Source organism: Nuphar pumila, chromosome 8 (assembly GCF_984573655.1).
Source record: "Nuphar pumila chromosome 8, dmNupPumi1.hap1.1, whole genome shotgun sequence".
NCBI classification, from domain to species: Eukaryota; Viridiplantae; Streptophyta; class Magnoliopsida; order Nymphaeales; family Nymphaeaceae; genus Nuphar; species Nuphar pumila.
The window spans coordinates 35,966,847-35,988,548 of NC_143256.1; the positions used below are offsets into that span (position 1 = coordinate 35,966,847).

The window sequence follows — 21,702 nt, forward strand, 5'->3', positions numbered from 1 at the left end:
TAGGGTTTTCATCTTTTATGGAATAACACTTAGTTCACCCTGGATCTCTTTTCAAAAATCATTATATTTTTCTAAATGTTTTCTTCCTTTATCAGAGTTTAACTTAAAACTAACTTAAAATATATATATCAATGGCCATAGTCAGGATATATTGAGAGTTAATTTCATTTCAAACTCTATAAAGGCATCAAAATGTATTTTATTCTTCATCTGAACTTAAATATGATTATTATATAATACATTTTATAACCATAGTCAGGAATGTATTATATCTTCAATCTTATTTTAATTCACTTAAAGAATGAAATATGCTTTTTCAAAAACCAAATTTCAAAATTCTTTAATTCATTTCATTATTTAGGATAGAATTACATCATAATTTTCAAAAAAAAAATTCAAAATCCAAGTGATTTTGAGATATATTTTCAAATATCTTCTTCATTTCTCAAATCAATCTGTAGATTCAAATTCATCTTTCTATTCTCAATTTTATCTCATTTCAAGATTCAAAACTTCAATTTCAAAGTCCAATTTGACTTTGAAATTTCGAATTCACTTCTATATTCAAAATTCAATTTTCAATTCAAATCCAATTTCAAAGTTCAATTCAACTTTGAAAATTCAAATTCATTTTCAGGATTCGATTTTCAATATCCCATATCGTATTTCAAAGTTCAATTTAAACTTTGAAATTTTCAGATTCATCTCCTGGTTTTGAAATTCAAGTTTAAAATCAAATTTATTCTTTATTTTTCGAAATCTCCAAAGTTTTATCTAAAGATTGAATCTTGATTCTCAATTCAATTCACTCATCCAAAATCAAGGTTTTGAGATTGATTTTTAATCTCAAAATTTGATTTTCCATAAACTTAAGCCCACCTTCAAATTCAATCTGGATTTCAAAAATCCAGATTCATCTTCAAAGTCCTATTTGGATTTTCAAAATTCAATTCCATATTGGATTCCAGATTTAAAACCTAATTCCATCTTGGATTCCAGATTTTGGATCCAATCTCATCTTGGATTCTAGATTTCGGATCCAATCCCATCTTGGATTCCAGATTTCGGATTCAATCCCATCTAGGACTCCAGATTCCGGATCTGATCTCATCTAGGATTCTAGATTTTAAATCTAATTCCATTTAGGATTCCAGATTTCGGATTCAATTCCATCTAGGATTCCAGATTTCAAAAACCAATTCCATCTTGGATTCCAGATTTCGGATCCAATTACATCTAGGATTCCAGATTTCAAATCCGATTCCATCTTGGATTCCATATTTCGGATCCAACTCCATCTAGGATTCTAGATTTCAAATCCGGATTCCAATTCCAACTCTATTTTCAAAAATTCACTTTTTCCCAAGTCTAAATTTAACTTCCAAATTCAGTTCCTGTTTCAGATTATGAATCTAAAAGATCAAAGATCCCCTCTCGAAATCGATTTTTTGAGAATCAAATTCAAAATCAAAGTTCATTTTAACTTTGAAATCTCATTCTTGATTTCAAAAATTCTATCTTAGCTTCAAATCTCCCTTTCTCTTCATTTCTCCAATCCAAGATTTATTTTCCAAACTCTGATTATTCCAAGACTTAGAATTTCAAAGTCTCTTCTTCCAGACCCATTGTTCAAGTTCTGAGTTAGATTCAAAATCTAACTTTTTCAAAAACCAACTTCAACCCTTTGAATCATTTCTTCAAGTATCTTTAAATGCATTTCAAAATCACTTGGAAAAATCAAAGTTCTAAAAACTTCTTTTCAAAAGCATACATCTCTGCATTTACATTACACAAGCATGATTCTTTGTGCATTTTAGACTTAGAATAAATTCTTAAACAATATTTAGGCAAAGCAAAAGGCATAAGTTCTATCCTTGGTTCGATTACCCCTGGTAAAGGCGCCAGGAACGATCGAACCTTATACCGACGAGCGAATCCCGTCTCTTCATTTTCCCGCAAAATTTCAAAAACAGAGGCGAGTAATTTCAAAACATTTTCAAAATTTAGGTCAAGTGAGACCTTTGCAAAAGAGTTTTCCTTTCTCTTTTTTCTCTTCTTTCTTTTCTTTTTTCTCTTCTTTTCTATCTTTTATTCCCCTTCAAAAAGGGAATAGAGGTTAGAAAGGCGAAAAGAAGGAAAAGAGGAACAAAAGGAAAAATTTTGCAATGATCACAACGACCAGTGCAATAACTCGAAAAAAAAAACGCTGAAAACAACATTTTTTGGTTTTTTTAGGCTTCAACGGCTTTTATAGCGCTGCTAAAGGTCCCAACGGAACTGAGACCTTTAGCAGCGCTCTAAAATCGCTACTAAAGCCTAAAAAGCAAAAAAAAACTTGCTAAAACTTGCTTTTTAGCGAGTTTTTCCATGTTTTTTGCATTGACCATCCATCAAGGCAGCGATGGACGGACAATATGATTGCACTGGTAGTTGTGCATGTAACGACCCCAATTGACCCTCATAAAAATAGTGGATTTTTTTTTTACAATTGTGGAAACTCACCCAAGAATCTGGGGCATCATAGATTTAATATATCAAACCACAAAACTATATAGTGCATTAAATCAACTGAAGGAATAAATCGAACTTTATTAATTTAATCAAAAAGTCAAATATTAAAGACACAAAAATCGTCTATATCAATTCAAGTCATCCTATCAAAACTCAAACACCAGTTACAAGACTCGCAGTCTCCAACCAGCAAGTCCAAGACACTGAGCATCTATGCCTATAAAACAGTTTTAAGAAAACAAGTAAGAACCGAAGTCCTCGTACAAATTCTTCTAAAAATTCAAACAATGAAGGAAATAGCATAAACAAATTCATGCATAAATTTCAAAGAAATAACACAAGCAATAATTTACCACAATTATTCTACCATTTCAAGCATTCAACCAAATATCATGCAAAGCCAAATATGCATAAATCTATGAACTAGTGTTGAACAGTAAAATATGCATGATTCAATGCACGTGCATAAATAACTTATTAAGTTATTTATTAGAGTTGTTTTTGCATGCATGTCTCTATTAAATGCATACAAGTTTAATTTTCATTTTTCCTTAAACCAGCAAATACTCAAAACAGGCACAATTTCTAAAGTTCAAGTTAGGTTCTCAGTTGTAACTTAACACAATTTGTATTTTATTAGTGAGTTCTACATGTATTCCTTGACTGATATCAGGAATCAACATCATTCATTGATGTTAAAATGTAAATTATAATACATATATTATTTAATATTATTATTATATTTTTTCTTTTACTGTTTCCTTTTTTTATTTTTATTTGTTAGCATCTAGTTTAATAGGAACTAGATATTTGATCCAGTCAAGTTCCCGTTGGAACTTGACTATGCAAATAGTTGTTGGACTATAGTCCAACAGCCATAATAAGAGTTGTTGGACTCTAGTCCAACAGCTATAATAAGAGTCGTAGGACTAGAGTCCAACGTCTCTTTTAGAGAGCTCAAAATGAGCTCTCCTCTTCCACTTTTTTGTATGTATAGGGGTGAACAAGTATTCTTCCTTTTATACCCTTTCAAAGGTCATGCTTATAGTGTCTCCAATAGACACTTGTTTGTGAGTTATTTGTGCATTTGTTGAAGACCACCATTTCATTACATGGTATCAGAGTTACGAAATCCTTAGATCTTGAAGTGCTTCTGCTTCGATTTCTGTGTCACATTTACAAAAGGTGTTTCATCACCTTGTTCTTGGCTCAAGAAAATTTGTTTAAAGAAAGGCGAACTTGTGCTACAAAAAAATTGGTTTTGTATCCTCTCTCTTATCCACTTGTCTACTCTTTTTCTTTTCTTTTTTTTCTCTCTCTCTCCTCCTATCTATTCCTCTTACCCTTGGAAAAGATGGATGACAATGATAAGATCACCATCATTCCTATAAAGTTAAATGATACTAACTATGTAATGTGGGCTTCGATTATGAAGCACCACATTTGGGAAAAAGGTTTATGGGGTATAGTGGATGGTTCCAATTCGGAATCTAAACTATCGCTTACCAAGAAAGATGGTGATAAAGAGGTTCCTCTAACGGAGGAAGTGAAGAGTAAGGTGTTAGCCATTTATGAAAAAAAATGGAAAGAGTAGAGGATAGGGCATGCAAAAATTATGTCATGTTTCATCAATAACGTAGACATTAAAAAATGCTCTAGTCTAGCTAAGTTTGAGCATGTCGATAAGGCTTGAGAATACCTTAAAAACATGTATTCCCTTAATGATATTGCACATGTGTGCAATTTACAAGACAAAGTTCGAACAATGACTCGAAAAGATAAAACTATTCGAGAATATTACAATGAGTTGTCTGAACTTTGGGAAGAGTTGACTCTTCTTGAGCCCAAATGGCATTGTGCCAAAGATATCAAGCTTCGCCAAAAGCAACTCGATATGGAACATTTCTATCAATTTGTGAATGGTCTAAGGCCGAAGTTTGAATCCACCAAATTGTCCCTTTTACATCGTGGAAAATTTCTTCTATTGTTGATACTATAGAAGAGCACACTATGGAGGAAAATAGACTTAGAAAAAGTACTCCAAAAGTTGATGATGACTCAGTTTTAGCTCTGTCTAGACTGGAGAATCATACTCGTACTTACAAGTCGCCTTATTTTTTAAGGCAAAACGGTGACTTTGATAAAAGAAAAGTCATTTGTCATCATTGTCATGAACCAGGGCACTATAGGCCTCAATGTCCAAAGTTAAAAAGAAGAGAAGAAAAAAGAGTTGCATCTGTTGAATCCGAGTCAAAAGATCAAGATACACCTGTATCTATGGCTCAACTGATGAAAATCCTTCAACCTCTTCTCAAAGGGGTATCCTCCTCAACTGAAGCCTCAACTAAAGCGGCAGTTGCATTTTTCTCCAGTCAAGGTAACTTTCCTTGGCTTTTAGATTCTGGTGCTTCTTTTCACATGACCCCAAATGTTAATAATATATCCGAATGTCTTAAAAATAACTCAAGTGTCTCAAAGGTTTTTTTTACAGCCGATGGCATATCTCTTGAAGTAAAAGGAATAGGATGTTTTGAAAATCTTCAAAAATTCAAAAAAAAATTATCCCAAAACTTAGATATATCCCTAAACTTAATTTGAATCTCTTATCTGTCTCGCAAATATCTGACTATGGATGTAATATCTCTTTCTCTTCCCATGGTTGTTGGGTACAGGATCGCCAGTCAGGGAAGCTGATTGGGGAAGGCCATAAAGAAGGACTCTATTACCTGGACTTTTTGGAATTAACGAAGAATGCATTTTGTTATAATGTTCAGAAATTAGAATTGGAATTATGACACAAAAGACTTGGCCATCCTCATATGTCTAAAATTCAATATTTTCCAAGTTTGGAAAATTTTGTAATTCTGAATTTTTTTCTTGTAAAGACTGCATTCTTGGCAAAATAAAAAGGTTATCATTTCTTAGTATAACTTTTGTTTCTCCACGACCACTTGAATTAATACATTCGGATGTTTGGAGCCCCGCACCAGTTATTTCCAAAGGTAGTTATACATATTATGTCATTTTTGTTGATGACTTTTCTAGACATACTTGGATTTATTTTCTTAAAGATAAATCTAAAGTCTTTGCTAACTTCCAAATATTTCATAAAATGGTTAAAAATAAGTTTCAAAATGATATTTTCGTTTTTCGCATTGATTCAGAGGGAGAGTTTATGTCCAAAGAATTCAAAGACCATCTCAATTTACATGGTATTACGCATCAAAGATCATTTCCACACACTCCACAACAGAATGGCCTAGCCGAACGCAAACATCGGCACATTATGGAAACTACGAGGACCTTGCTAATTGTAAATCAGGTTCCAAAAAGTTTTTGGGCTGAAGCGGTCCTAACTACCACCTACCTCGTCAATAGGATGTCATCTTCCTTATTAAAAAATACAACTGTAATAGAAAAACTTGTTAATTTAACTCCAGATTATTCTAGATTACGAGTCTTTGGATGCAAATGTTTTGTTTTCACTAACAAAAATGGCACTCTCTCCTCGTGCAATCTCATGTGCCTTTTTAGGATATGCTGATAATCAAAAAGGCAACAAGTGTTTCGATTTTCAAAATGACAAATTATATGTGTCAAGAAATGTATCTTTTTTTGGAAAAATAAAGCTTATTTGAATTTGAAAAATCTAATGTTGTCACTGAATACTCGTTTTTAATTGATCCAACTTCAAAATCCAATGAATGTGATTTTTGATGTGACCTTGACAATGATCAAAGTCCTATTGTTGTTGAAAATGATGATAATGAAGAGCAAATCCATAGGGATGTTAGTCTACAATATTCAAGACGTAGAGAGCAAAATCTTTCATGTGCATTACAAAAATACTCTAAAGTTCCACCTAGAAGAACGTCTAGAATCTCTAGACCTCCTGAAAAAATTGTCTTATGAATCTTTTTCACCCACATATAGGGCAGCCATTACATTAATGCAATCATATGTTGAACCATCATCCTATTCTCAAGCCAAAAATCATATAGAATTGATAGAAGACATGAAAATAGAATTGGATGCAATAGAAAAGGCCAACACTTAGACGATCCAAGATATCCCTCTAGGTAAGAAACCTATAGGTTGTAGGTGGGTATACAAAGTCAAAACCAAAAGTGATGAAACCCTGAAAAGGTATAAAGCCCGTTTAGTGGCAAAAGGATATGCCCAAGAGTATGGCATCGATTATGAATAAACATTTGTTCTTGTGGCCCGTATGACCACTGTTAGAACTTTAATAGCCTTGGCCTTTATTAGAATATGACTCATCTTTCAATTGGATGTCAAAAATGCTTTCTTGAATGGGAATCTCGTTGAAGAAGTATACATGGAAGCCCCACCTGGTATTAGTATCCCTAAGGGTAAAGCTCTTCGTTTAGAAAAAGCTATTTATGGTCTTAAACAGGCTCCAAAAGCCTGGTATGACCGATTTAGTCATATTATACTTGATATTGGTTTTCAACCTTGTTTAACTGACACTGCTTTGTTTGTTAAGAAATTTGATGCAAGCATCATTATTCTTCTTCTCTATGTGGATATGATCATCACCGGAGGCGACAAACAGGGAATTGCAAATATCAAATCTCTTCTTAAAACTCACTTTAAAATGACTGACTTAGGTTTATTAAGATATTTTTTAGTCATTGAAGTTGCTTATTCCCCTTGGGGGTATTTGATATCTCTATCTAAATTTGCTCTTGATATTATTTTCAAGTCTGGAATTACAGATGATAAGAAAGTGGACACTCCAGAAGTTGTCAATGTTAAAATGAAAATTGATGATGGAGAACTTGATGATCCTACTCTTTACAGACAGCTTATTGGAGTTCTTTCTTATCTTTCCATTACTAAGCCAGATATAGCTCATGTGGTTCATACAGCCAGTCAGTTTCAGCATGCTCCCACCTCTGTGCATATGGGAGCAGTTTTGCGTATTATTAGATACTTAAAATCCTCTCTTTCACGAGGACTCTTCTTGTTTGCTTCATCTTCATTAAATTTAATTGTGTATATTGATGCTGACTAGGGAGATGATCCCAATAATAGGCACTCAACTACTGGTTTTTGTGTGTTCCTAGGTGAAGCCTTAATTTTGTGGAGGTGCAAGAAGCAGTAGAAGGTCTCTCTTTCCTCCACCGAAGCTAAATACAGAGTCATGGCAACCACCACTATGGAGGTTTTTTGGCTCAGACGATTGCTAGCGGATATGGAAGTTGAAGCAACGCAAGCTTCAAAGATGTGTTGTGACAACAAAAGTGTGATCTACGTTGTAAGCAATCGGACATTCCATGAGTGCACTAAACACATTTAGATGGACTGTCACTATGTCAAAGAGGAATACTTACATGAAATCATTGATCTGCCATATGTTACATCAGAATATCAATTGGCAAACTTCTTCACCAAGCCTCTCGTTGCTCCCATATTTCACTTCCTCTTAGGCAAACTTTCGCTCATTGTACCGTAAGTTTAAGGGAGAGTATTAAAATGTAAATTGTAATACATATATATTACTTAATATTATTATTATATTTTTTCTTTTATTATTATTATTTTCTTTATTTTCTTTTTTAGCATCTAGTTCAATAGGAACTAGATATTTGAATAGTTGTTGGACTGTAGTCCAACAGCTATAATAAGAGATGTAGTCCAAGAGCTATAATAAGAGTTGTTGGACTCTGGTCCAACAGCTATAATAAGAGTCATTGGACTAGAGTCCAACGACTCATTTGGAGGGCTCAAAATGAGCTCTCCTCTCTCTTCCACTTTTTTGTATATATAGGGGTTGAACCCCTTCAATGTAAATTACTATGCTTCTTAAGCATTTTGTGCATGAACAAAGTATTATTTATTTTTCAAGTGTTCTTCCTTTTATATCCTTTCAAGGGTCATGCTTGTAGTATCTCCAATAGACACTTGTTTGTGAGTTATTCGTGCATTTGTTGAAAACCACCATTTCATTACAATTGAAACATTAGAAATCAACATATAATGTCGGGACATCAGGAAAATCAGCATCCACTGACGCTACTTTCTTGGTATATCAATAACTACAGTTGAGTCAACACCACCACTCTTAGGCAAAGTGATTGAATCTCCATAAAACCGTAGCTGAGAGGTGAACCACTATATCGGGTTCAGAGGTACAATCACACACAGAGTTTTAGTATCATCAGATACTCCCATGACCGCCATCCAAGATTCCTACACTGTGGAAGGGACATCAAGGAAGGGATTCGTTATTTTGTTTGGTATCTTTTACCATTTCTGATCAGAATCATGTACATGGGTCGGCCAAGCTGAAAATATACAAGCTAACATGTTGGATGATTCATGTACATGATCATAATCATGTACATGGGTCGGTAAGACCTTAAATAAACAGGTAATCAGCATGCTAGGAGTACATAATTAAAATCATGTACATGGGTCGGTCAGACCACAATTAAACATGTACCAACCCTACTGGCTGATCCGTGTACATGAATAGAATCATATACATGGGAGCACACCGGATGATCCATGCACATGTTCATAATCATCTATGTGGGTCAGCCAAACCCATAAACACATGGACAGCATGTTGGCTGATCCATGTACATGGGTCGGCCAGACTTGTACAAACGTGTACATCATGTTGGCCAAACCCAAAAATGTATATATGACAACCTCTACAACATGCTGGCTGATCCATGAATATGATTAAAATCAAGTACATGGGTCTGCCAGACCAAAAAGTATACATATAACAGCTTGTGCAACATGCTGGCTGCATATATACATAAGTACGAAACTCGATATTCTGAAACACATGAATATTTCAATGCATGAGTACCAAGACAAAATCTAAATCATATACAGGATTTCCAATGCATGAATATTTAATTCATTAGGTCTGAACTACAAGAAGAGTTTTTTGAAGCATGATCAAGAAAAGTCAATAATCAGCAGTACATGTATAACTTTTTCAATTGCATGCTCATATGATCAATGGAACCAAATATATATATATATGCGTGATCGATAAATTTAAATCGTAAAAATATTTTTAGATGCATGGTTATGAAACTCGACAGATCTGAATCAAAACTATATTTTGAGAGGCATGTATATGAAACTCAACAAATCTGAATCAAAACCATATTCAAATGCATGTATATGAAACTCAACAAATCTGAATCAAAACTATATTCAAATGCATGTATACGAAACTCAACAAATCTCAAAACAGCAAATACATGTTCAGATTTATAACCATCAACCAACCTAGAATATATATATATATATATATATATATATATATATATATATATATATATATATATATATATATATATATATTCAGATTTGCAAGAACAAGAAAATCGACAATATGAATTCATATGCATGGTTTAAAGAAATCGATATGCATATTTTTCGATGCATGATCAAGAAAATTGGCAGATATGAATTCCAATACATGCCTAACCAGATCAACTTATTAAAAAATATATTCACATATTCTCTAAGTCACATGGACTCGGCAAAACCGGTGCTGCACCCGCGTCGACACGACGCGACGCGGGTGCACGTGCGGGTGCGGCACCGGGTGCCGTCAACACGACCCTGGGTGCGGTCAATGCATCCAGGGTCATTGGCGTTAAAAATAAATAAATAAAATTCCACGATGAAAAGGAGGATTAGGGCAACAAAAAAAAATTGCCCCTAATCTCTCCTCTCCTCTCCCCCTGAGCTCAAGCTCTCTCCTACCGACACCCCAGCTCCACCTCCCAGGCTCCTCTCCTTTCGCAGGTACGTACCCTCTCTCGCTCTCTTCTTGTGTCGGCAGGGAAGGGGCCGAGACCCCCCTGCACCCTCTCGCTCTCTTGTTGGGTTAGCAGGGGAGGGGCCGAGCCCCCCCCTCTCGCTCCCTCTGTTTTCAACAGGTGAGGGGCCGAGCTCCACCCCCCCCCCCCCTCTCACTCTCTTGTTCGGTCGGCAGGGGAGGGGTCGAGCACCCCCTTCCCTTCTCGCTCTCTCGTTGGGTCGACAAGGAAGGGGCCAAGCCCCCCCCCCCCCCTCCCCCTCTCTTGTTCGGTCGGCAGGGGAGGGGCTGAGCCCCCCCTGCTCCCTCTGTTTTCGGCACGGGAGGGGCCGAGCCCCCCCTCTCGCTATTTTTTTTGGTCGGCATGGGAGGGGTCGAGCCCCTCCCCCCTCTCGCTATTTTTTTTGGTCGGCAGGGGAGGGGTCGAGCCCCTCCCCCCTCTCGCTCTCTTGTTGGGTCAACAGGGGAGGGGCTGAGCACCCCCTGCTCCCTCTGTTTTCGGTAGGGAAGGGGTTGAGCCCCTCCCTGTTTTTGGCAGGGGAGGGGGCGAGCCCCCCACCCTACTCCCTTTGATTTCAAGGGAGGGGCCGAGCCCCCCCCTCTCGCTCTCTTGCTGGGTCGGCAAGGGAAGGGTTGAGCCCCCCTGCTCCCTCTGTTTTCGGCAGGGGAGGGGTCGAGCCCCCCTCGCTCTCGCTCTCTTGTTGGGTCGGCAGGGGAGGGGCTGAGCCCCCCCTTCTCCTTGTGTTTTCGACAGGGAGAGGGGGTCGAGTATAATTGATTTGAAAATTTGAATATTTTTTTTGTGTGTTTTCAGGATAAAAATGACGGATAAAGGGAAAGGACTTGCATCATCCTCATCCCAACATGTGAGTTTTGCTGCTAGTTTTGCTGATAGTTGCAGTGGGATTGATGATGTGGGGCCACTATGGGTACATGTAGATAAACTTGAAAAAACTAGAGAAGGAGGTGGTGGAAACAAGAGATTTCGATGCAAGCTCTGCGAAAGAGATTTTGTTGGGTCTTACACAAGAGTGAAGGCTCATTTGTTGGAGCTACCAGGACATGGCATTTCAGCTTGCAGAAAAGTTGATGAGACAATGCGAAGACAATACAAGAAAATACAAGAAGAATATGAGAAGAGAAAGGCAATGACCGATTCTTGTGCAATTAGTGTGTCATTTGCAAGCCACCAAGAAGATGCTGAAAAAAAAGAAAAGTCAATGTAGGAGGTAGAGGAACGATACAAGCAGCATTCAATACATATGAAAGAGAAGAATTGGATAGAAAAGTTGGGAGGTATTTTTATTCTGGTTCATTCCCATTTAATGCGGCTAGAAATCCTTATTTGAAGGATTTAGTAACATCCTTGACAAATTGTAATTTGAGTAGTTATGTGCCTCTAAGTTCAAAAAAAATACGAACCACACTTCTTGCAGAAGAGAGGGCAAATGTGGAGAGGTTGCTGGAGATTAAAAAATATTCATGGGAGCAAAATGGAGTTTCTATTGTGTTTGATGGATGGACAGATATTCAAAGGCGTCCATTAATCAATTTCATTGCTTGTTCGCTTAGTGTCACAATATTCTTGAAAGCAGTTGATGCATCTGGAGAATATAAAAATGCAGAGTATTTGAAGGGATTGTTTATAGAAGTGATAAAAGAAGCGGGTGATCAGAAAGTAATACAAATCATTACAGATAACGCTCCAATTTGTAAAAGTGCAACGTTGAGTTTGGAGAGTGAGTACCCTCATATTTTTTGGACTCCCTGTGTAGCACACAACTTAAATCTAGCCCTAAAGAGCATCTGCAACCCCAAAGAAGAAGAAAATTCACAAGCATATGCTTTATGTTCATGGATTGAAGATTTAGAAAGAAATGTCAAAAGCATTAGGAATTTTGTTGTTAACCACCGTCGTGCTAATGCTATATTTAATAGGCATTCTGATTTGAAATTATTGAAGGTTGTTGAAACACGTTTTGCGTCCATCATTGTGATGATGAAGAAGATTAAAAGAGTAAAGAATGCTTTGATTAACATGGTGACTGATGAAAATTGGACATTCTATCGTGCTGGTGATAATATCAAAGCTTAAAAAATTAAAAAATTCATTCTTTATGATGAATTTTGGGACAGAGTGGTATACTTTCTTCAATTTACGCAACCTATTTGGAAAATGTTAAGAGAAGTTGATAATGATGAGCCCATGCTTCACAGAGTTTATGAAATGTGAGATAATATAATTGAAAAAATACAAGCTATAGTTTTCAAGCATGAAGAAAAAAATCCTGCATTGGATGATTCAGATTGCACATTCGCTTAATCCAAAATATTATGCAAATAAGTGGCGGGCTGGTGGTATTGGTCATGTCCCTTCAAATTTAGATCCAGAGCTATCAAGACATAGAAATATGTGTATGACAAGACTTTTTTCAGAAGCATATCTTCTACATCAAGTCACACAAGAGTTTGAAAAATTTTCATCTTCGAGATTATATGGACCGGCATTATTCGCGAGAGAAGAAGATAATATAGATCCTATCACATGGTGGTCAACATTTGGATCAGAAACATCTCTTCTCCAACGTCTTGCATTAAGATTGTTATCCCAGCCTGCTAGTTCATCTTGTTGTGAAAGAAATTGGAGCACATATTCTCAAATCCACAACATGAAGAGAAACAAACTCACCAGAAAGCGTGCAGAGGATTTAGTATATGTTCATTCAAATCTTCGATAACTTTCGCGAAGCAATGATGAATACAGGTACTAATTTGCTCTCTTAGTTATTTGATTATTTCTTAGTTTTCATTTAAATATACTTGTATTGTATTTAACATTTTCAAATTGGGTTTGTAACGCAGACAAGGAACATCCAAATTTTGGGATGTAAACCCAAAAGAGTGTGACTTCGAGAGAGAACATGATTTCAACATAACAAACATGGATTTAGCTGAGCCCAGTATTCCTTCTAATGATGCATTTGATGATGAAGAAAAAAATTATTAACATTCATTACTTCATCAGGATATACTTTGGTATGTAATTTAGTTCTTTTATGCTTTACTTATTTGATTGATATTTAGGTCGATTTATGTAATTGCTTTACTTATTTGATTGATAATTTGATATTTAGGTTGATATATTGCATGCATGATAGAAAAGTGCAAGTGGAGTGTTGTGCGATCGTAGAATGCCATTGCGGTTGAAGGGAAAGTTTTATAGGACGACTATTAGGCTTGCTTTACTATATGGTACGGAATGTTGGGCTGCCAAGAGACATCATATTCAAAAAATGAGTGTAGCTGAGATGCGTATGCTTAGATGGATGTGTGGAAATACAATAAAAGATAAGATTCGAAACGAGGAGATACGTAAGAAAGTAGGTGTTGCACCCATTGAAAATAAGATGAGAGAGAATCGTTTACGGTGGTTTGGACATATTCGGCGAAGGCCTAATGATGCTCCAGTTAGAAGGATGGAGAAATGGGAAAATATATTAGTTAAAAAAAGTCAGGGTAGGCCTAGGAAGACATGGATGGAGGTGATAGGAAAGGATATGAATGCTTTGAACCTCACCGAGGACATGGCATTGGATAGAAATGATTGGAGGAGAAGGATTCATGTGGAAGACCCAGAATGATTTTCTTTTTTGGTTCATATCGCCGACCCCAATTGTTTTGGGATGAAGGTGTAGTTGTTGTTGTTGTTGTATGATGAATGATATTATGACAATGTTAATTGTTAAAACTTCAAAATTATATATATATATATATATATCTTTTTTTACATTTTTGCCCCTGCCGCACCCGGGTTTTTTGGAAGTGCCGCATCCCCGCACCCGCACCCATGTGACATAGCATATTCTTAAAACCCAATAAATCGGCATCCATATAAAATATATATATATATATATATATGTGTGTGTGTGTATCGAACCAGCAATATATATTTATATATTTCAAATTCCCTTTTTCCCTTTAAAGTTATGCCCAAATCAATTTATGCATGTTCCTTCCCGTGCGAATTGAGAGAGAAATTTGTACCTTGATTCGTAGTGTAAAAAAGAGTAGAAAATCGATGGATGCTTTGAAAAAGATATTTTGCTTTTCTTCTTCTTCTTCCTCTTCTCTTTCTTTTCTCTTTTCTTTTTTTCCTTTTCTTTCTCTTCTAAACCCTCACACGATTTTCCTTGTTTTTCTCTCACCTCAACTCTCTATCTCACTCTCTTTGCCTCTCCCTCTTTCTCTATAACACTAGTTCTAGAGAGAGGGAGAATATGACCCCTTTCACATTATTTCTTTTTAAGTTATCTAATGTTTCTAGAGAGGGGGTGGTGTCCCCTCTAGAGACCTCTAAAGAGTGGAGTTCTACTATGTGTACTCTACACTCTTATCCATTTGGATAATCCTTTTAATTTTTATTATCTTTTTTATTTTTAATTAATATTCTAAAGAATATTCCAAAGGGTGACGCCCCCTCTGGAAGGCTCTATGGGGTAGAGTTCTACCCCAAGTAAAACTTTGCCTCATCCTTGTTGTATTTAAAAGTTGATTTTAAAACTTTAAATTCAAAGTGGTTTTAAAATTGCTATGGATGGATTTTAGATTCATATTTGGATCCAAGATCCAAATCTGCATCTAAATCCAAATGGATCCAACCTGAACCAGATCCTAATCAATATAGATCCTATACTTGGTCCAGATCCATATTGACTTGAATCAAACAAAGCGGATCCAATCAGATCCAATCCAGAAAAATGTCAAAAATAAAGGTCGGTCATTTTCGAAAAATGCATTTTTTTGGGCCAACCGCAATATGATTTCGGAAAAATAGGTCGCCTACGCGATCTAGATTTCGAGGTGGATCTAACGGTGATCATATCTGAATTTCGCATGAATTTAACATGCTTTTCACTTGAATTTAAAGGTTAAAAACCGAAAATTTCTCAAATTATACTTAGCTCAATTAGGTCTTGTCAATGGGCTCTGGGCCACGCCCAGACCCAATTGACAGCACCTATAAATTAATTATTTTCCCATGATTTTATCAATTTAAATATAATACATAATTTGAAATTTATATTTTTGCCTTTTAAAAATCCTAGAAAAATACGAGATATTACAGCACACCTAAGGATTACACAGCTACCAGAGAGAGAGAGAGATGCACGCACACTTTATTTTATCTCAATTGCCATATTTTATTGTACTTTAAGGATTTGGTTCTTTATTTTGAGAAAATCAAAGGTGAGGTTAGCTTGCATATATATATATATATATGAGTGTGCAAGTGAATAAAGTCACTTTATGCCATTTGTTGTACTCTTCGTCTTAGTAGCTAACATTATGCAGGCACTTGTCTAGGTCTAGGTGACCAGGTGACCTAGACACATGCATAGCACCCAGCAGGAGGGAGAGAGGGGAGAGCCTAGGAGAGCTCCAAAGTCAATGGTGCCTAAAATGGTATTTTATATTTCTTTAGTAATTTGTAGAACATTATAATTGTGCTTTCGCTTTTTTTGTGTGTACATAGGGTTAAAGGTTGCAACAATTTCTTGTATGCACAAACGACTTAGCAACCTTAATTTTTTTCTTAATTTTCTATTTTTTTCAGTCCAAACAACCCCATGGATTTGATCTACATGCTCTTTTTAGTGGGACCAGCTTTTGAATCACCAGAATCTGACCTGTGTACAGATTCTTCTCGCAATGCAAAAAATTGACAGTTGTAAATGCACTGATTTTCTCCTACTAAGAAAAAACATGTTTTTCATCGAAAAAAGCTGATCCAAGGGCTATGTCACATACGTGTGGGTGCGGGTGCGGGTGCGGATACGGATGCGGATGCGGCACTTTAAAAAACTTGGGTGCGGGGGTGCGGGGAGGGTATATATATTGTAGCAGTTTTAAGTTAACACTACCTGCATATATATATATAACTGATCTTGGTTAGGGTTAACTGATCTTGGTTAGGGTTAACTGAATCTATTTTTGGACAGAAATGGACCTCAGTGTGGTTGACTTCACCAGACACAAAGGAAGTCATGTCCAAGTGTCGCACCCACATGGGTGCAGGTGTGACGCGCGTGTGGTGCGCTGTTAGAAGAATCCGTGTTACATAGTTCAAGGGTTGATTCCCACTAAATCGACCATGCCAAACACATTTATGAGGCTAAATTGGATGAAAACGACTTGCATCACAAGATTTCAACTAAATTGTACCTACAATCGACTCTATTAAATATATACCCCCCCCCCCCATACCCACATACATACATACATACATACATGTGTGTGCACTTTCTTTTATGCCAATTCCTACATTGTTTTGTTGTGGGATTTGGTTCTTTATTTTGGGGAAAAAAAACAAACATAAGGTTTCTTGCATATATGTGGACATGAGTGTGGCATGTGCACGCCTGCTTTATATGCCATTTGTTCTACTTTTTTGACTTAGCAGTTAGAATTATGCCTAGGCACTTACCCTAGGTGCCCAGGTGACCTATAGAGATGGATAGATATAAACATATCACACTTTTTTTATGCCAATTATCATATTGTTTTGTGGGTTATTGATTTGGTTCTTTACTTTTGAGAAAGTCAAAGATAGGTTTTCTTGCATATATGTGTATATGGATGTGCCAGCATGTACAGTAGTTAAAATTATGCCTAGGGACCTATTTGGATGTCGAGGTGAACTAGGTGTTCCCTGGGAGGATATTCTTTTAATAGTTTTTAAAACATTATAATTGTGTTATTTTTTTATGAGTTTTTTAATATTTGTTTCAAAATAAAAATATTTTTGTGCATCAGTAGGTGACAGTTAGAGCCCAAGGGGGCCAAAGCTTAGGCGATGCTTAGCACGCATTTTAATATTAGCCTCTTCGTATTATCTTTTGTCTAAGGTTTGGACTTTTATTTTAGACCTAAGTCACATGGGTATGGGTACGAAGGGCACGACATGGCAATTTCAAAAAATGTGGGTACGGGCACGGAGGACAATAATGTATATATATATATATATATATATATATATATATATATATATATATAAAATAAATTCAAAGACTTAAAATCTATTATTCCAACAAGACAACAAAAATTAATTTAACATTTAAACAATTAACATTTAACAACCAACTAAACTAATAACAGAATAGGCTAACAACCTTTATTCAAATAATCAAAATTCAATAACAAGTAAAGCTACAACTACAACAGATGATTACTGTCTAGAACATCATCAAGAGTAACCCCTCTCTACATGAGGGACAATCCGTTGATAGGAATATGGTCTCTGTCGAGAAGGAGACAGAGATAAAAGAGGTGAGAGGCAAGTCAAGAGGAAAACAGAGACGAAAGTACTTGAGTTGCAAAGAAAGAGTGATGCTGCGAGGAGCCAAGAGAAGCGATGCTGTGAGGGCGGAGGTGGTGAGGGGCTGAGCGACGCTTTGAGGGCGGAGAAAGCAGAGAGAGAGAGACGGGGGTTAGGGCAGAGAGAGCCGAGAGAGAGAGGGAGTCGGGGAGCGGGGGGGGGGGGGTTACGGCAGAGAGAACCGAGGAAGAGGAGTCAAGGGGGGTTGTTTAAAAAAAAACCAACACGGGTCGGGGTTTTTTGGACCTAACCTGACGCAGTGCGGGACCAGATCCGCGGCGTACCTGCACTGTGTCCGATGGCAGTACTCGTGTCGACACGGGTACGGCACCCCAAATGGGAGTGTCTATGTTACATAATTTTAGACCCAAAGATAAGGATTTCTTTGGACTACTAAAAACAAAGAAACAGATACAAGAGAATAGAAAAAAATTTGAGTTCCAAAGCTGCGACGGACAGCCAGTAACATAATCATTACCTTATAAAATTCCAGCAAGATCTCAATTACCCCTATATGTAGATGATCTTGATCTCCATATAGCAGAACCAGCTAAAAACACACAATCCTGAAGGTTATCTCGAGTCATAGCCTCACCCATGTAACTGGCCGTGCAAATATCCATGTCCAAGGGAGGGGCCCCTTCCCTCAAAGAGACTTTGTAGACAGGCAGCACCCAACAGGACTCATCATGGTGTTCATGAGTTTATACTGCAGTGGAGCCCACTTCATCACTGCGTTCAGACTAGGATGTTCACTCAGTCAACCAATTTGTTGAAACAAATCTTCATCAGTAATGCCCCCCCCCCCATAACTAGTTTTTTACCAAACCAATCACCAACTTTGGAGTTCAAAATTCAGACCATCCCAATTAAAAAAAGGAATATTTCAGGTTTGTTGACCAAGACAAGGTTCAATCGGATTTAGTCTTTATCCCATCATTCAACTGCATGTTGCTTATTGGTAGAAGGCAGGAAAATCAAATCTTTCCATGTACCTCATCCCAGCATCCATTTATTATTAGGCATAAAATGTGGATGTATTATTCCTTTCAGTTAGCACGTAGCACACTAACAATCGCATTACGGTACATTCATAAACTTAACCTAGAAACCTCCACATAGACATTAAAATCCCAAAAGAAACTTTAAGAATTTAACAACTATTTCCTCTTATATCATCCTCAAAGTTGAGGCTATAATCAAATGACAAAGAATAAAGGTACAAAAATACATTTAAACATTACACAGGCATAACTGTGGTCCAAACAGCATAATACACTGCAAGTAGGCAACTTCTAATGGTAATCATCAAAGTTGTCAGTCGAGGAAGCGGGAAGCGAGGCACTTTCAAAATTTTAAGAAGCAGGAAATGTGGGACGACTTAGAAGCGAACCAAGAATCGTCTCGGAAGCGACCTAGGAAAGGAAAGCGAAAAAAGAGAGAAAAAAATAAAAATAAAAATATAAAAAAAAATGAAAAAAAAAGTGGAAGCAAGGGAGAAGCGAGCTTTCCAATTTTTTTGTGCACTTCCCAGCATGTTTCGGAAGCACGACATTTTGCGCTTCCGAAACACGCTTTAGGGAAGCGCGCTTCCAGCAACTCTGGTAATCATAAACAGAGTTGTTAAATCATATTAGTGAAATACCTGCGTATCATTTTTTGCATTTTTTAGTATGTTATTTATTCATGATTTGTGTGCAGTAAAACCATTGTTTCAAGTTATGTGCTTAGATCAGGGGTTGCAATGACATAACGGCTCTTTAATAGGCCTCAAATGCAAGCTTCAAACAATAAACAAGGAATAGAAGACGGAGCATGAGTACATAAAAGAGGATCAACTTATTCCTAGAATTAGTACTAATTACAGCAGGTGCTTTTAGCATTAATGGCTGAAATTTTCTTCCTAAAAAATCACTAAGATTGCTAAATTAGCACAAAAGATTGATAAGTTTTGATATGCATGGACTATATTGAGAATGTGCTTCTTTACCCAGGAATGAAATTATCCTTGACATTTTAAACAATTGACAATTTTACTCTTAAAGACAAATAGACAGACCTTTCCAACAGGAAGTGCAAAATTGATGACCACAAACAGCAGCCTGCATTACTCCATTACGGCAACTTTCAAAGCAAATTCCACAGGTAAGCTGCAAACCGGAAAATGACAAATGCTGTTAATGGAAGGATGAGGTTTAAGGCAGCAGAAAATTTTGTTTGATGTATACTAATAGGTGATGAAATTCAACCACTTTAAGAACAAAAAAACATGATTTCTTACTTCAACCGTGTCAGGCATTATCTCAACAACTGGCTTCTCCAGCAAGCCTACAGCTTTGCGAACTTTATCCTCATCTGCAAACCACTCATCATTGACTTTACTGACACTCCTGTGTATTAAGAGGATTCAAGAGAAAGCATGAGACCCTTGTAGCACATCTTAAATATCTTAAGCACACAAATAACCTACCAATTTTTAACCATCATTTCATTGAATGCATAAAAGCTAAGTCACACGGACTCGGCTTGAAGGTCGACGCACCCACATCGACACGCCCCGACACGGGTGCAGCTTCGAACACGGGGCGGACACGGTCAACGAAGAGTCATACTTGGTCAATGCACCGGGGCTGAGTCATTTCACGTTTTGGACTTGGTCAACTTTGACCAAGTCTATTTTTGTCCATTTTTTAGGGCAAAAAACTAAAAAAATGATCTTTTTATATATTTTTTAATATATATATATATATAGCCGAGTCTTATTATTGTTATATTTTGGTAAGTTTTGTTGTTAAGAATTACTTTTTTATTTTGGCTTTAAAATTTACAATTTTATTATTAATTTATTGTTATATATATAATTATATATATTTAAAATATATATATAGCCGAGTCTCTGTGTCCAAAAATTTTTAAATTGCACCGCACCAGTGTCGCACCCACACCCGCACCCGCACCCATGTGACATAGCATAAAAGTCATAATGACAAAATAGATGAAAATGTAACGGGTGCCTGGACCTCTTTTGAAATGAAAGAGGTAGATTAACAAAAACCATTTTAGCAAAGTGATGAAATCACTAAATGAGCCCAATCTTAGAAATGTAAAATCAACCAATAAGATGCATCCAATACCGAAAATTCAGTATGAAGCCAGATTCATTACATCATGCATGAGAAATGATAGCAATTATGAGTTCTATGACCATGACATTTCAAGCATCAATGGGTTTGAATTTGTTGGCTTGAAGCCAGTTAACACAGCACTTTAACCCAAAGCGTTTCAGGTGACTGCGCTTCAACTTGATCAGATCAATCTCTTTTACACTTTGTCGATAAATCATAGGATAATTCATGTTGTTATCCATCATCAAGAAATGGGGAAGCATATGGACAAATTTTTCATAAACTTCCTTATAGCAGATGCAAACTTCATACCAGTGATAGTAACGCAAGAGAATACTAGCTGAAACTCTTGGAATAGAAAGCACAGTAGAGATCCTTGTTATGTCATCCTCTTGACGAAGACGGATGTCAGCTTCACTCAAGATGGTATAGTTTTGCTGGAAAAGAGAGAAGAAAGAAGTTGAACAGCAAACCAAAAAATTACTATACAGTACATAAATATTAATAAAGCTCCTCACAAGAACACCTGCAAGTGTCAGTGAATACATAATATTTGGAGTAGAAGAATTTGGATCAATCCATACAACAAAGAGCACAAATAAATGGACAAAACTCAAGCAAATGCTTTATCAATAAGAATAAGTGGCACCATGCCACACATTGAAACAACAGGTAAAAAATTAATTAAAATGTCAAGCAATTGACAACTCCTGAAGAAAATAAGGCAGCAATTCTACACTATCATCTTTGTATAATATGAGCAAAAAACTTTTTATTATATAACAGACTATGTGATATCCTGTTAGGAAAAAAGGATGATTCCCTCGATTCGTTCAATCCAACGATTCAAGGAAACGATCCCGACATATTAAAGC

General features: G+C 36.5%; 1 protein-coding gene across 3 annotated transcripts in view; it reads right to left on the bottom strand.

The window, feature by feature from the left end:
* Positions 1-21,702, bottom strand: part of LOC149829902 (putative E3 ubiquitin-protein ligase ARI8) — a 74,988-nt gene that overhangs the window by 29,569 nt on the left and 23,717 nt on the right. For all 3 annotated transcript variants that reach the window (XM_090016155.1, XM_090016153.1, XM_090016154.1), the window contains exons 2-4: positions 21,140-21,264; positions 19,984-20,092; positions 19,762-19,852 (exon numbers count right to left, since the gene is read on the bottom strand). In XM_090016155.1, coding sequence (XP_089872281.1) covers positions 19,762-19,852; positions 19,984-20,092; positions 21,140-21,264 — 325 coding nt within the window. The remainder of the gene's footprint in view (positions 1-19,761; positions 19,853-19,983; positions 20,093-21,139; positions 21,265-21,702) is intronic.